At 44.4% G+C, this 15,194-nt stretch overlaps 1 protein-coding gene and 1 long non-coding RNA gene across 2 annotated transcripts in view; one reads left to right on the forward strand and one right to left on the reverse strand.

Annotated features, from left to right (window-relative positions):
* On the forward strand, positions 1-12,641 carry LOC140214799 (uncharacterized). The gene is made up of 2 exons (XR_011891774.1): positions 1-149; positions 12,465-12,641. It is a non-coding gene; the product is annotated as an uncharacterized lncRNA (long non-coding RNA).
* Prim1 (DNA primase small subunit) overlaps positions 9,470-15,194 on the reverse strand; it is a 23,243-nt gene continuing 17,518 nt past the window's right edge. Inside the window, exon 10 of the mRNA XM_050193574.3 lies at positions 9,470-9,568. Within this exon, the coding sequence (XP_050049531.1) occupies positions 9,549-9,568 (20 nt within the window). The 3' untranslated portion in view covers positions 9,470-9,548. The remainder of the gene's footprint in view (positions 9,569-15,194) is intronic.

Below are 15,194 nucleotides of genomic sequence, written 5' to 3' on the forward strand. Positions count from 1 at the left end.
AATAGCGCCCGTGATCTTCCGGCAGACCGCCGCTCGTTGATTGGTTCACCTCACGCCTCCCGGTTCCACTCTTTCTCCGAGTGACGTAATCCAGACGTAACAGCCAGACCGAACCGGTTCCAAAGCGAACCGCTACAGAATACGGCCTGGTACGTGCATCGTGCAAACTCCTGGTAGCAGACGACATAACGCTACGCTCTGCCAACTCATTTACGCTTGCAATACGGCCAGTCGGCTGAGAATTAAAATGAATGCACCGCACTTGCCGTATATTTAATTTGTTTAATTAACAAGCAGAAACATCCTGCATTCCTCGATTAGCTTGTCATATGATGACGTACACTTCGGAGGCGACACCCTCTCGTATATTGGTCGCCATAGACTTTCATACAATAATTATTGTATCGAACTCTATGATGGTCGCGTCCTCCCCTTCTTCCATTCCGGCTTGGGAGTGGCCCATTTAGTGACGTACGCAGCGAAGTGAACGGTTCGTTTTCCGAACCGTTATAAGATTAGGCCCTAGATTATTTTCATTCCGCCTAATTATATTAGTCTTAATTAATCAACTTCGCAAATATTATAATTCGATGAAAAGTGTCACTAAGACAATTGTAGAGCAACATGAAAAACTGACGCTACAGTTTTTTGTTGCTCGATACGTGCTACATAAAAGTGTTTTTCCAATCGTGAGAGAAGACACAAATTTGTGTGTATCGAAATCCGATACGAAAGTGATCGAAACGAACGCAACCGTCTGAGAATAAGTCCCTCGGAGGTGGCGGGTGCAAATGATGGACGAGCCAAGATGGCTTCATGTGCGCCGTATTCCCGAACCTTGTTTTGGAGACGCCTTGAAGCGAGGCAGCGCGAAACGTTAGCTCCCCGTTGTATGCCGGCGCTCATAACACCAGGGGAGGTATTTTGTAAGAGTTCACCTAGCGGACATGTCCATTTTGTCTGCTACTAAAGTGCAGATTGGCTGTGGCGCGTTGCTGCTGTGGACGCACAGCCAAGCCTAGCCAATCAGAACTTCAACGGCAGGTGAAATGGACATGTCCACTAGGTGCACTCTTGCAGAATACCTCCCCAGCGTTGTGACGGCATGTTTGCAGTCATCGAGTGGGATCTGCTCATGTTTCCTGCTGCGCGCAACACCATGCTTAATTTCATTAGTAAGCGAATGTTTACTGCAATTTATATGCATGATAAAATCACAAACTTTACTTCGTGTAGTTGTCCAATGCTTTGCTAAAATCACGGATTTTTGTAACATTAGCTATCACTATCAATGATTCACTTTTTGGGCAAAACTGACTTTTTCTTTCCTCCATGACAAACCGGACGCAAACAATAAAAGTAAAGACTACTTGGACAGCAAGGGGCCTCGTATCGGGGCACAAGGCGGCTCACAGCTCCTTATTAATGCTGTCTTAGCTTGCTCAGAAATTTGCTTTCACTAATCATTTTAGGCTAAAACTGAATTCTGTACCCTAGATATAATAGTGGCACCATTAGTCACGACCATTTGAGATAATGTCTCCATTTTTCGCACTCCCACTGTCAGAAATGTGGCCCACTTCGAATTGTGTCAGCACAGCAAACAGGACAGAAAAAAAAAAGAAAAGGGGAAAAATCTCCCCCTTTGTTATGCTGACACATAATAGAAATGGAGTACCAACTTGCCCAAGGAGCCATATTGTTGAGCCACTTTCTTATTGTCTTGAATGTATGCACAGGTCCTAACCAGCCCAGAAGGCTGCTGCTATAAGCTCCGTTCTGATAATGCATAAGTATGCTCCAAGTCCACAGTATGCAAAGTGCTTATTTGTTCCTAATGCTCCATTTGTTTATGAGTAAACCATGACTTATAATATGAAGTGTAATGGCATAAACATTCCAACATTACGTATATAGGGATGTGAGCATCATTTAAATGAACAGTGAAAAAAAAAATCACTATTTGGTTATATTCAATTCATATTCATTTCAGCCTTAAAAGTTACTATTTGTACACCCTTACTATTCTGTGTAGTCTCAAATCATAAAATGAAAAAGGCAGAACAATTCATTACACTGTGATGTGGACAAGGATGCAGAGACCAAAACAGATCAATGGGTAGCCACAGTCTGTAGTTGGCTTATGCTGTGTTTGTATTTTCACGGCTGTGACCTAGGCATAGATTGGCAGTATGACTCTTTATGAACAAATACACTGATAAACAGTGCACATAGATGCACCTCAAGGTCATCAGTTTGCCCCCCCCCCCCAACTGTTTCTCGGGAAATGGGGGGGGGGGGGGGCAAAAGTGCCAACTGCCCGACAGCCAGAGGTACTTGTTTCGGTTTCATTTTTGGCCCACAATTATGAATTGAAGAGATTTAACTGTTTATCTCAAAGCAACACAAAGGGTCACAGATACTGTAGTGGGGGGTTAAGAGTATTCTGATCAACACAAATTCTTTAATGTGCACCAAAAGCACAGCACACCAGCATTTTTGCATTCCATTCTCATCTAAATGTGGCCGCAGGAGCCAAGAAATCCGAGATGTTGCTTAGCAGCGAAATGCCACATCTAGGGCGCTATTCTGGACATTCCGCCATTTTCTTCGGTGCGTGACGTAGGCGCGACGCAAACAAAATGGCGCTGGTGGCCCAGTTTTGCTTACGTAACGTGACGCCAACTTGACGTTTCGCCTATAAAACTGAAATGAAGGCACTGAATGTAGCTTTATCAGTAAAGCAAAACAGTTTTCCTCCGCAGTAAAAATAAAGCAGCTATCTCAAAGCATATGATTATTCGGTCGAAAACGCTTCTCGCTTCCGTCGTCTGCTGCGTACAAGACGTCGTCTGCTTCAATAGCTAGGATGCGTGTCCCCGGAAAATGAAATGAGTCATCGCATGTTGGCGCCAACTCGCTTGTTTTCTTGCTTGAGACAACATACACGACCTACCAGTGGTGATGCGCGCACATTCTAGGCCACGTTATCGCTATCTTGTGAAACGCAAGTGACTCAGCCCGACTCGGCTGGCTGAGAAACGGCCGAATATCACCGATAGCGTTGCGCGCCAGAGATATCCACTAGCGCGACGCAAGCGCCGGCGCTGCCATCTCTTGTTCATTTCGCTGGTTACTCGCACCGCGGGAGGAAACTTCAAGGCGCCGCCTTGCGTACATTTCTTTTTATAAATTAGAAAGAGCCCGTTGTCATAGCTTTTGATTGCGCAAAAGGGCATTATCTTGATTACAATACAAATGAAGAGGTGAAAAGTGGACAACATTGACGAAAGTTTGCTATGTTCAACCAATATTATTTCGTATAAACGCGTTCTTTTAAAAAATGATGGCCCCAAACACAAATGCCAACACCACCCGAGAGCGATGCAAATACTATGAGCACGCGTTATGAACAAAAAATTTTCGTGGCGCCAAACGACGGAGAAAATGTGGCGATACGAATTCCTCTCGGCTTCCATTGCATATGGCTGCTCATTAGCATAATTCGCGCGGCTCGTCGCAGCAAAAATTATGGCGGAAAATCTCAGCAATGGCGGCCCAGCGCAACGTCAGGCATCGTCAAAATGACGCTTACGAAACAGCCCTTCCTGTGACGCACCTCACCAGATATTCCTTCAGCCAATCAGCAAGTTGGCATGGCGCATATCTTGAATCGCCACCACATATTCGTGCAATTGCACATGCATTGCACTGGTTGTGCATGCTACCGCTCACATTCTTTTTGAAGCGCTAACATCGCAATATAGCTGCCAAGGACCCAAAAAATGTATTAGTCCATAAAATTTGCAGCTCCACGTCACGTTTCGTCATCTTGATGAAAACGCAAAATTGCATTTTGCAATACTTCCGCTTCCCGGCACAAGTTTTAAAGCACGTGACCTCTCGACAGCCAATCAGAGAGTAAACATGGCGGATAATGGCGGCCGTGCAGCCGCCATGCTATGGTGGCTAGAAGGGGACCACCATAGCCATGCGTGTCCAGAATAGCGCCCCTACTAAGCTAAAGTGGCGGTTGTTTGGTTTTGGAATCTTACAAAAAAAATAATAATAATAAAGATAGCCACGGCCTGTCTCTTGCATTAATTAATTGTCCCACACAGAGACGAGCATTTAAGGAGCAATGACAAGAGGAGGAGTAGGTGCCCAAATGCAACACTGTCTAATGTGCTACAAGCGTGTTAAAAAAAGTGAAGATAGATGCTTCAGAGGTTGCTGGAGGTGACTGTGTGTGGTGATGCTGCACCTTTTATTTTGTCCTTTTTGACAGTATTTACACCAGGGAAATTTCTGGAATGACTGTCATCTCCCATTACAGTTCACATAGAATACTGGATTTTCTTGGTGTACGTAAAACATTCCTTGCATATATGGTATGAAAACACATTTGTAAACAGTGAATCTTGCTTAAATATTTCTTAAAATTGAAATATTTTATGGCTGCTATAATAATGCTGCCGCGACATTAACTCTTCGCAGCAATTAAGCAGCACATGTTACGATGGAGTAGGCGATCCTGTTAGGCGATTGGCCACGGCCTTCTGGTGTTGAGAGATCAGGCAGTGGCCGAGACCCTATGTCCATAATTATCTATGAACTTCGTTCTCGACACCTTTTACGCACGCCCCCCCTCCACCTCGTACCATCACCCCACTCGCCTTCTTAAAATCATTTTCCGTTAACCACTGTCGCACTCTTAAATATTCACTGGGTTGTTGAATGGTGCGGCGGCCCCTAACATTCCTACATATCTATTTCTGCGTGGACTTTAAGGCCGTTCACCTACCTGCCCTCCCACCTGTTTGTAGTGGCGGCAACTTAGCTTCCCTGGCCCAGTACTCCCGTCCTCTATATATTTTGCCATGCGGAAACCAGTGTTCTGTAGGTCTTCTTGTCTCATTTTCTGCACCGTTTTTTCTTAACAGCATGTAGAAACTAGCCTAACAGCAAGCTCTTCCCAAGTTTATTAACGTAATGAAAGTCGGACAAGGGAAAGAAAAAAAATGGCTGTGGCTTAGCTAAGGTTAAGCCCAGGATGCGAAGCATACTAGCCTTTATTTTAGTTGTTGAACCACTGTTTAGCCTGGTGAACTGCTGTTGCTTGGCTATATTTGGTTCGGCTAGCAGAAGAAACAACTCATGCGTTACTCTGCTTCGCCTTCAAGTTACGTGAACGCGAGTGTTTCTTCTTATCTCTAGAACATCATTTCTGTACTGATCGTGCATTGGTCCTCTTTGGAGACTTTAATTGTGTATGTAACGCGCAAGATCGTACATCACTGAAGCTGAGACATGATCCAAGTAGTGATGCGTTGCAACGCCTAATATGTGATTATCAGCTTGTGGACATTGGGGAAAATGAAAAGGCGGGATGTCGGTATACGCACTTCCAGGGTACCTCGCATGCAAGGCTTGACCGAATTTACGTTTCACTTAGCGCGCTACCTCTTATTCATGGTTACACTGTGCATCCTATATTCTTTAGTGACCATTGCCTAGTCTCAGCATCTTTTGGCAGCCGTCGGTACCACAGTCGGCGTATGTGCTGGGAGCTGTGGAAGTTTAATAACCAGTTACTTTCGCGTGAGTGTTTCATAAATCGCATTACTGAGCTTATAGCTCATGTGTCTTGCCGCAAGGATTTGCCACTCTTTGCTTTGTGGGAATTATTCAAACAGGAAGCTAAAATGATAGCTATCGAAGAATCATCAATATTAGCCTTTGAAAAAAAGAATAATTACAAAGCATTGTGTAGACTTTTGAGTGAATTGCATGAGCTTGAATGCATACATCCGGGTCAATATATTGATGATATTCATAAGGTCAAGGCACAGTTACAAACTTTGAACGCAGAAAAATACAGAGGTGCACTAGTGCGGGCGCGAGAGCAGCGTTTCCTGGAAGAACAGCCTTGCAGTAGGGCACTTGGTGATGAGCGCCGACACGCGCTGTCTAAACAAATACTAGAGATAGAGTATGGTGGAATGATTGTTAACGAGCCTACTCTAATAACTAAAGCATTTTTTGAACATTATCAAAAACTATTCCGAGACCATATGCCATTGGATACAGATGCTGCCAAAAAAATTGTATCGTTGCTGCCCCAGTTAAATCAGGATGAGTACGATTATACAAACGAAAACATTGATATCAATGAGGTAACTTCATGCATCGATTCGTTAATGAAGGGCAAAACGCCCGGCCCGGATGGCCTTACTGCCGAATTTTATCAGTGTTTTCGTTCCCTCTTATCGCCATTATTACTTCAGGTGTACCGAGAGGCCTTGGAAGTAGGGTACCTAACCGCCACAATGTACGAAGGACACACAGTCCTTATAGCCAAAAGCGATGATGAAGAGAAATTGCAAAAAGTTGACGGATATCGGCCTATCTCCTTATGCAATGTGGATTATAAAATCTTTGCTAAGGTATTAGCTAACCGTTTGCAAGCTGTAGTAAGATCTGTGGTCGGTGATCATCAAACATGTGGCATCAGGGGGCGGTCCATTCAGACGAACATTCATGTTGCGAGATCGGTGCTAGAGTGTGTAGCTGAGGGGATTGGACAGGTGGCAATGGTACAGCTAGATCTGGCTAAGGCGTTCGACAGGGTGAATCACTCATTCCTGTTTACTTTACTAGAGCATATAAATATCGGATCTCTGCTCCTTAGAGGTGTCAAGATATGTTATGCTAATGGCTCAACGCGGCTTATAGTAAATGGCTCTCTCTCCGATCCGATTAGGCTTTTATCATCAGTACGACAAGGATGCCCCTTGTCACCGCTTCTGTTCTGCTTGTATTTAGAGCCACTTTGTATGGGCATCCTTAAAGAACAAAATTTCCAAGGGTTTAAATTACTGTCTAATGAGGTTCGGGTTCTTGCGTATGCAGACGACGTGGCCTTTTTCTGTACCGATAAAAAGAGCGTAAAGACTGCTCTTGCAATTACAGAAGAATTTTGTGCTGCTTCTGGTGCAAGCGTTAACTTTGAAAAAAGTTCAGGTTTTTGGTTTGGTTTATGGGCCACAATGCCATCACATTACGCAGGAATTCAATGGAAAGAAGATCTGCGTTATTTAGGTGTGCCTCTCTCACAGTATAGAAATAGCAACGCTCATTGGTCGGGGGAAGTTGGCAAAATTCAACGTAAAGTGAATTCATGGCGAGGGCGGAATTTGTCAGTGTTCTTTCTTGCTGAAGTGTGTAACATTTTCTTAGCTTCCCGTCTTATGTATGTGCTCCAAGTACTGCACTGCTCAAGACTTCGCCTTCAGGCACTGCATCGCGTATTTGCAACATTCATTTGGAGTTCGAGCTGTGAATGGATGCGGCGCGACAATCTGTTTCTCCCCCTTGAACGTGGTGGTCTAGAATTAGTACACCTCTTCGTCAGGCAAATTGTTTCTCGCCTGTTTTTCTTTCGAGACAGTGACCATCCGTTCTTGCGTGAAATGTTGCAACTGCGTTTAGTTCATTATGTTCCTAACATAGTAGTGTCATCAAATGTCAAAGATGTCCCACAGGCTCCTTGGGGCTTTCTCAAGGAGGTTGTTGACACATTTCTTTTCTTGAAAGTTAGATTCAGCCTTGAGTACGTGTTCACAGCGAGTCGAAAAGAAATTTCTGCGGCACTGGTTGACTCTATTTTCCCAGATCCTTTGTATCGTGCACCTTATTTAAACCGACCTTATCAGGATGTACTTAAACGCGTCCGAAAAATGTGTGTGCCTCCTGGAGTAAAAACATTTTTCTTTAAATTACATTCAGAAACACTCCCTGTTAAAACTTGGTTGAATTCGAGGGGTTGCTTTGTGCCGTGGTCAACAAACTGTCGGCTCTGTCCACGTGCCGAAACCATAGATCACTGTTTCATAGACTGTAGGGACGCTGTATTTTTTTGGGACATTCTCCAACGGACGCTTAAAAAGGACATTGACATGACTCCATACTCAATTAGGTTTCTACCGTTTAAGGTTACAGGTGGTCCTCCCTATGACATGTTCATTGTACTTGGTTTATACAGCCTGTGGAGAAGTAGACTCTGTGATCGCCATGCCGAAAGCCCGCGAACTACAAAATCCTTCTTTCGCGAAAGTGCTGCGTATGTAAGAAGTGTGTACGCTGTGCAGGAACCTCCGCCAGACTGGATGCACTTGTTGGATGCATGTGTGTGTTTGCCTGAGTTTTAAGTGTGTAGTTGTGTCCGCTTTGTTATACACCTTCAGTTTTCTTTTCCATGTAATAAATAAAAAAAAAAAAAAAGTACTCGTGGCTCAGTGGTAGCGTCTCAGTCTCACACTCCGGAGACCCTGGTTCGATTCCCACCCAGCCCATCTTGCAAGAGTTGAGCCACAGCCACCTAGAAAAAGCACAGCTGCTTATATACCGCCGCGAGCGACGGCGCGAGTTGGAGCCCCGTTTCTCCTCTGGCGTGACGTCACGGTGTCACGTGGTATTGAAGGCGACACCGCCGCGCCTGAGGAGCTGGGTTGAGCTCTCGTAATATGCTTCGCATAAAAGAAAAAAAAAAAAAGGTGTGCGTGTGCTTATGCATTTCGCAGACAAGCAAGTCGCAATATTTTCGGAATGCTTTCCTTCCGCGCAGCGTGGTTGACGGTTCGATCAAGCACCAGAATTGAGAAGCTCTTTGACGACACAAACGCCTGGTGGGGAGCAACAATGCCTCCCAAGTTTTATGCACTTGCTCGTCCCATCTTTAATTGTGTGTGGAATGTTTAGCACTGATCCCCTCCTCAGCAGTTATGGTTAGCACGATTTGGGAGGCGCGCCATGAGTGGCGTCGCAATATTCTGCGCATGGGAGATGGGGATTGCCCACTCCCATCAGACTGTAACTAGCACTCACCTTGTTTTTACATTCAAGCTTTCCCTTTCATCCATCCCGCTCTTTCGAAGCCCACCTCCTGAAACATTCAGCTCCGTGGAAAAGGAAGGGGAGGTAGGGTCCCCCCCCCCCTGCCTGACCATGCCAATGGTCCCAAAAGAGCTTCACTGGACAAAGACTGTATTCACGTGCCACCACCACTTCTGCTGAGTAGTGCCAGAGTCCTTCTATGCCTCTGGTAACACCAAACTCTGATGTGCACAGCTGTTTCCCGACTCTTCACTCACACCAATTCCACTTCCACAATTCAGCTTCTTAATCCACAATTCATTAATCCCGCTTCAGAGATTTTCAGTTCCTGAATTCTTGCTTGTGTGCTCACTCCTATATGCAGCAGTAGCAGGTGGCAGTGACATTGCTTCTGCTCGGAACCAGAAGCTGCGACAGTGTGCTTGACATCGGACGCTGAGGGGATGAGGGGAGACGAGTGCAGAGGAGCAGTAGGTTGGCGGTACTTTACCCGGTCGGCGAAAACATGTATAGAGCGGCCTTACACTGGACAGCTATTGCCTTGCTGCCCAGTGGGGAAAAGTTGCAGCAAAACTTCTGTATCACTGATTTAATGCAGACGGCAAAATAATGAGCACTCTTTAAGTTAAGAAAACATTTCAATTTCGAAGGCTTCAGAACTCCATTGACTGATCTGAAAAAGAAAGAACCATGAACTTTCAAGGTGTAGGCAAAATGGCGAATTTTCAAAATTCTGAAGGCTGCTTTGCAAAGCTTCAGTCTAGCTAAAAACTCATCTGCAAGCTATGTTTCTATCCAAGTGCAAAGTGCCCAGGTGAAAATTAAGGCATTCATTTAAATTGGCATTTGTCATTCTCCTGCACATATCCTTAGAATGATATAGCAAGTATATTTGCTAATTTCAGGAGCTCTTTCACCACCCTTGTGCATAACCTTTGAACAGCCAATAACGGGCTTAAAGAGTGCGATGGGTGAGAAAACGCCTCATAGATATGGCGTCGTTCCCCTTTCATTAATAAATATGTAAACTGTATCTGTATCTACAGGTTAGATTACAGCTCTGCAGGGTAGCCGACTTAGACATTTGCAATTCATCAGCTGCTTTCAAGGAGGCTTTTGTTTTCAGATACTGCACACAGATCCTTCCTATGATAACATCCCTATTTTGACATACTTGTTCCAAACTTCAGTTAAAGGTTTAGTAAAGAGAATTTCAATTTTCGGTGTATGTTGTATACCATATTAATTTATAGGTCACTAATGTGCCATCCTCATCGGGCCTCCAACTCCAACTATGAAATGCAAAAAGAAGACTGCTGGCCATTTCATTGGCATGAACCCCTGTGAGCCATGAGTCATTAACATGCAAGTAGTAGGTTGATTAAAAAATTTAATTATGCGGTTTTACGTGCCAAAACCACTTTGATTATGAGGCACGCCGTAGTGGAGAACTCCGGAAATATCGACCACCTGGGGTTCTTTAACGTGCACCTAAATCTAAGTACACGGGTGTTTTCGCATTTCACCCCCATCGAAATGCAGCCGTCGTGGCCGGGATTCGATCCCACGACCTCGTGCTCAGCAGCCCAACACCATAGCCACTGAGCAACCACGGCGAGTAAGTAGTAGGTTGATACAGTCATTGTGCCAACATTCAGTTCAACTGTTTCATTCCGCTTTCATAGAAAGCATACTTACACTGTATTTGTATCTATGAAGCTTTATAAAAAAAAAGAAATTCAGCTAGCTTCTGCACCAATACACTGATCAACAACTTTATGCGAGAATTGGTCTTGGACGATGCACGCGCTAAATGCACTGACTGCACCTTTTATTTGGAACATGTGCTTGTCCAATTCCAGCCAAACACTCAGGCTCAGGTACAGTTTTCGGTTTGGACCAACATGCTGGAATAATTTCTTTTCATAAGCGTTTTATTTACACGAGTTTTCATTTTCCTGGATTAGTTGCAACATACTTTTAGCAGGGGCAGAAACAATATAATTTATTAATGTGGCAGAAAAATTAACATAGCCCATTGGTCTGGCAGTCCATGGCATCCTATGCATCTGTAAGGCCTCTTAAGAAAAATGAATGCTAGGGGTGTGCGAACATTTGAACAATGAATAGAATATTTCCCTATTTCAACCGGTCCTTGAATAATCACAGTTGCTATTTGTAAATTCAATTGTTCTTTTCATTCTACAAATGAACTGTACATCATTAAATGTAAACATGAACAAAAAGAAAGAGCAACTTTAATAATAATCCCATCCATAGTGTACATAAAAAGTACGATAGTAGAACATGCAACATCACACCAGGAAGGAGCTAGACCCTTTCAGCTTAAATTGTGATCATTTGCGCACAAATTTAGTTCAGATAATGCAATTTATTCAGGAGTTGGTATTGTTTGGTACCATTTACAGCTGCAGCACATGTTCTCTTCAGATCTGAATACGCTTTGCTGCAACATTACGTGACATATTAGTGGCACCATCTGCTGCAACCATTCCAACAAAAGAGTCACCTTTCTTCAATTTGTTGTCACTGCAGACCATGCGTACATTCAATTTGACCTCGGCAGTATACACTAGGGCTGGGCGATTAATCAGTTAACCTTCTGATTAATTGATCAATGCTTTAATCATGGAATATTTTATCACAATTAATCGGTTGAGGTCACAGGAGCAAAATCTGGCAAGCATTGGCACTGAGCCGGTGGAGGGAAAAAAATTTGGAGGATGCTTAAGGTTTGCCTTTGAGAGCGGAATGCGATAGCATTCGAAGATCCCCAACTGCTTCTCATGCTTCCCGGCAACTGCAGCTTATGTAACCGTAATGTTTACCGGGAAACACTGGTGGCGAACGCTACGCACGTAGGTGAGCTTTCTGGTAGAAACATGACCTCTTGCATGGGCCGCGATGCGGTGGAGGTGAGCACCATCTGGAGGTGTTGCAAGGAACCGGGCACACCACTCCGTGGCCTCCGAGATTTGCGTGCGGCAGTGCGCGCAAACCTCGGACGCCGTGGCCGGTCTACGTATAGTAGAAACGTCGGAAAAGGGGTTTGTGTTTGAGTTTCTGCGTAACAGAATTATGTTTTCTCACATATTCAAATTACAATCCAATGTTATGATTCTGTAGGTTTTAAGTTGTACTTTACAATTTTTCTGACGTATTTTACTTTGAGAAATTTAATTATTTCAGTAACTTCGTTGCACTACACGGAGGGTCTGCGTGGTTAGGTAGGTATGGTTGCGTTAGCATGGTTTGGAATAATTTTTGCCAAAACGAAGGTCAACACTGGACACGAGACGCCAACGCCGGATTTTCTGCGACACAGGGCCCTTAACACTGTTGCATTAATAGTCTCTGCAACACTCGCAAAGCGTAGGCTTTGAATAAAGGTCCAGTGGCATGCTAAGAAGGCTTGAGCATTCTGTGATGAGACTGCCAGAGAATGTTAACATGCTACCTTGCCTCTGCAGGTAGACTTAGACGTGATATTAAAGGCAACTGCTGTTAATTTGTGGAGCAATTTCTTTAAAGCGAAGCTGTTTTTGCAGATCGTTCTGGACTTTCCTGACCACGACTGGGTGCTGCTGCTTTTGCCAAATAGCTCACACGCAGGACTGCACTAACATCTTTACTACCCATACAGGTGTCCTGGCTGCTGGCCTTGTTCTCTATGAAATTACTCAATAATAAAACAAATGATACCTAAATGTCCTCACTGCAACAAATACAGGTCATCAAGAGTACAATTCCTTCAACAGAGAAAATCTTTCCCTGCCTACTTTCCTAGGGTTTGGCTCATCTGCTTGGTCGGTCTTCTGCCTTAGAGTAAAGTGCAGTTTACTGTTGCACTATCTCCAGCATTGGCCCGCTCTAGTTGGTGTGCTGACCTTGGATACAGTGTCATAGCAAAGTGGGTTAATCCTGGAGACAGTATAATGCACGACCATGTGGTGGTCTCTGCGTCTTGCTGTTCTCATTGGCAGGCAGGAAATTGCTATGGTGTAATACGCTCTGCAGAAAATAATCAGTTCAATCACATTTCTTTAACCGCTTCAGGGAAGCTTCGCTTCTTAAGTTCCAACATATGGGTTGAATCTGCGCAATTTCTTTTTTTAAGTTTATGTACATAATTCGCCCACTTTTCATTTTTAACCCACCTATATAAATAACTGCGAATAATCAACAAACTAATTATATATATATATACACATATACATACACATACATATAAAACTTATTTGTCAGGAAAAGATTTTAACGATGAGTGGTCGGAGCCCCCCAGTCCAGGCCCCTCCCAGTGGTCTCTGCCGCCTGCCTGACCTGGCTAATTAAGGACTTTTGTCCTGCCAAGTTGGAACGGGTGAGTTGTGCCTCCCACTGCTCCATTGTGTGATTGCTATTTGGCCTATGAGGGCGCTTAGTGCATTCCCAGGTTACATGTATTAGGGTAAGTATGCTACCGCACCAAGGGCAGCTAGCGAGTGGGATACATGGCGTTTAACAATTTCAGAAGGGGGAATACCCCAGTCTGCATGTTGTGCCAATCGGTAGCCTCTTCCCGGCTAAGTTGTGGGTGAGGCGGTGGGTATTTTCTGCGGACTTCGCACTGATGAGCAAGGATGCCTTTGGCATTTAAATTGATGGGATTTTGGGAGGAATAGTGCGAGTGGTTAGGGTTAGAAGAGGACGCTGTCGCTCGGTTGGTACACTCTCGAGCTGACGCACTAGCCTGTTTGTTCCCTGGTACCCTCGCGTGTCCCAGGTACCAGAGTAGGCGATGACGGTCGTTGAAAGATTTGGGAATTATTGCGAAGCTAGCCGCAGTCACGTGCCCCTTAAGAAACATGTGACATGCCTCCTGGGAGTCGGTGACCACGACCGAGTCCCTTTGCGAACGCTCTGCGTGAGCGAAGGTGATCACCACTGCTAACATTTCGGCAGAGGTGAGGGACCCCGCCGTGGCCGACGCAGTTATTTGCTGCTGGCAGATAGTGTTTACCATTGCCATGGCGTACCTCTTTTGGTAGCGCTGCCCGGTCGCCTCTGCATACGCAGCTGCGTCTGTGTAATACGTATAGTAGTACCTAGGATTATTAGAGTTCATCGACTGAATATGTTGTGCGCATGCTTTGCGCCTTTCCTTGTTGTACTCAGGATGCATGTTCTTGGGAATCGGAGCTACTGTAATTTTGGATCTCACCGAAGGAGGGAGAGGTACCGCCTGTTTGGCGAGATAAATGGGGTATGCTGGAATATTGAGTTGAGCTGATATTGCCCTACCAGTTTTTGTGAAGCTGAGGCGTTCCCTCTGTTGCATCAGAGTGGCCTGCCCGAGTTCATCTAAAGTATTATGTACTGCCAAAGCTAGCATGCGCTCCGTGGAGGTACATTTAGGCAGGCCCAGGGCCGCTTTGAAAGCAGTTCGAATTATCGTGTTGGCCTGCTTTTCCGCTTCCCTGTTGAGAATTAGGTTAGGCAAGCCATATGTGATTCGACTAATTACTACGGCCTGTATGAGCCTCAGGGTATCGTCTTCTCGCATGCCCACCTTTCGATACGTCACTCGATGTATTAGGATTCTAATCAATTGGGCTAAATTTTTTAATCAATTACCAGTCCTAGTATACACATATGGTAACTGGCCCACAAGATCGCCATTTAAACTTCTAATAAATTATGACCATGTATGTATTGAAATTGAGTTGGGCAGGCCATGCAATATGTTGGGTAGATAACCGATGCTGTATTAGAGTTACAGTGTAGCTGCTGGACAAGGAAAGCACAGTCGAGGATGGCAGAGAATTAGGTGGTGTGATGAAACTAAGAAATTTGCAGGCATAAGATGGGGTCAGCTAGTGCAAGACAGGGGTAACTGGAGAGGCCTTCATCCTGTAGCGGACATAAATAAACTGATGATGTTGATGCTTAAAGGAGTCCTCAGTGTGCATACAATGTCTTTTTCTAATGCTCAGTTTGCATTTAATAAACCATTATTTATAATATGCACTACAATACCAAACTTGATAATGCTGTGAATACTAGGTGAACATTGTTTTATATGAATAGAAAAGGCGGTTCATTAGTTAAAAACTATTTGTTATTTGCTTCCACCACTATTTGATTTGGTGTCAAAAATTGCAATTCACACACCCCTAGCAATTCCCCACAACTGATCCATCTCCTTTGTGCACCTGTCAAGACAACTATCATCAGAATACACAGATGCACTGTGATTATCTTATCGTATACAGTATCCTGCTGTATTCAATCTGATACGA

This window comes from Dermacentor andersoni, chromosome 1, assembly GCF_023375885.2.
Source record: "Dermacentor andersoni chromosome 1, qqDerAnde1_hic_scaffold, whole genome shotgun sequence".
Classification (NCBI taxonomy): domain Eukaryota; kingdom Metazoa; phylum Arthropoda; class Arachnida; order Ixodida; family Ixodidae; genus Dermacentor; species Dermacentor andersoni.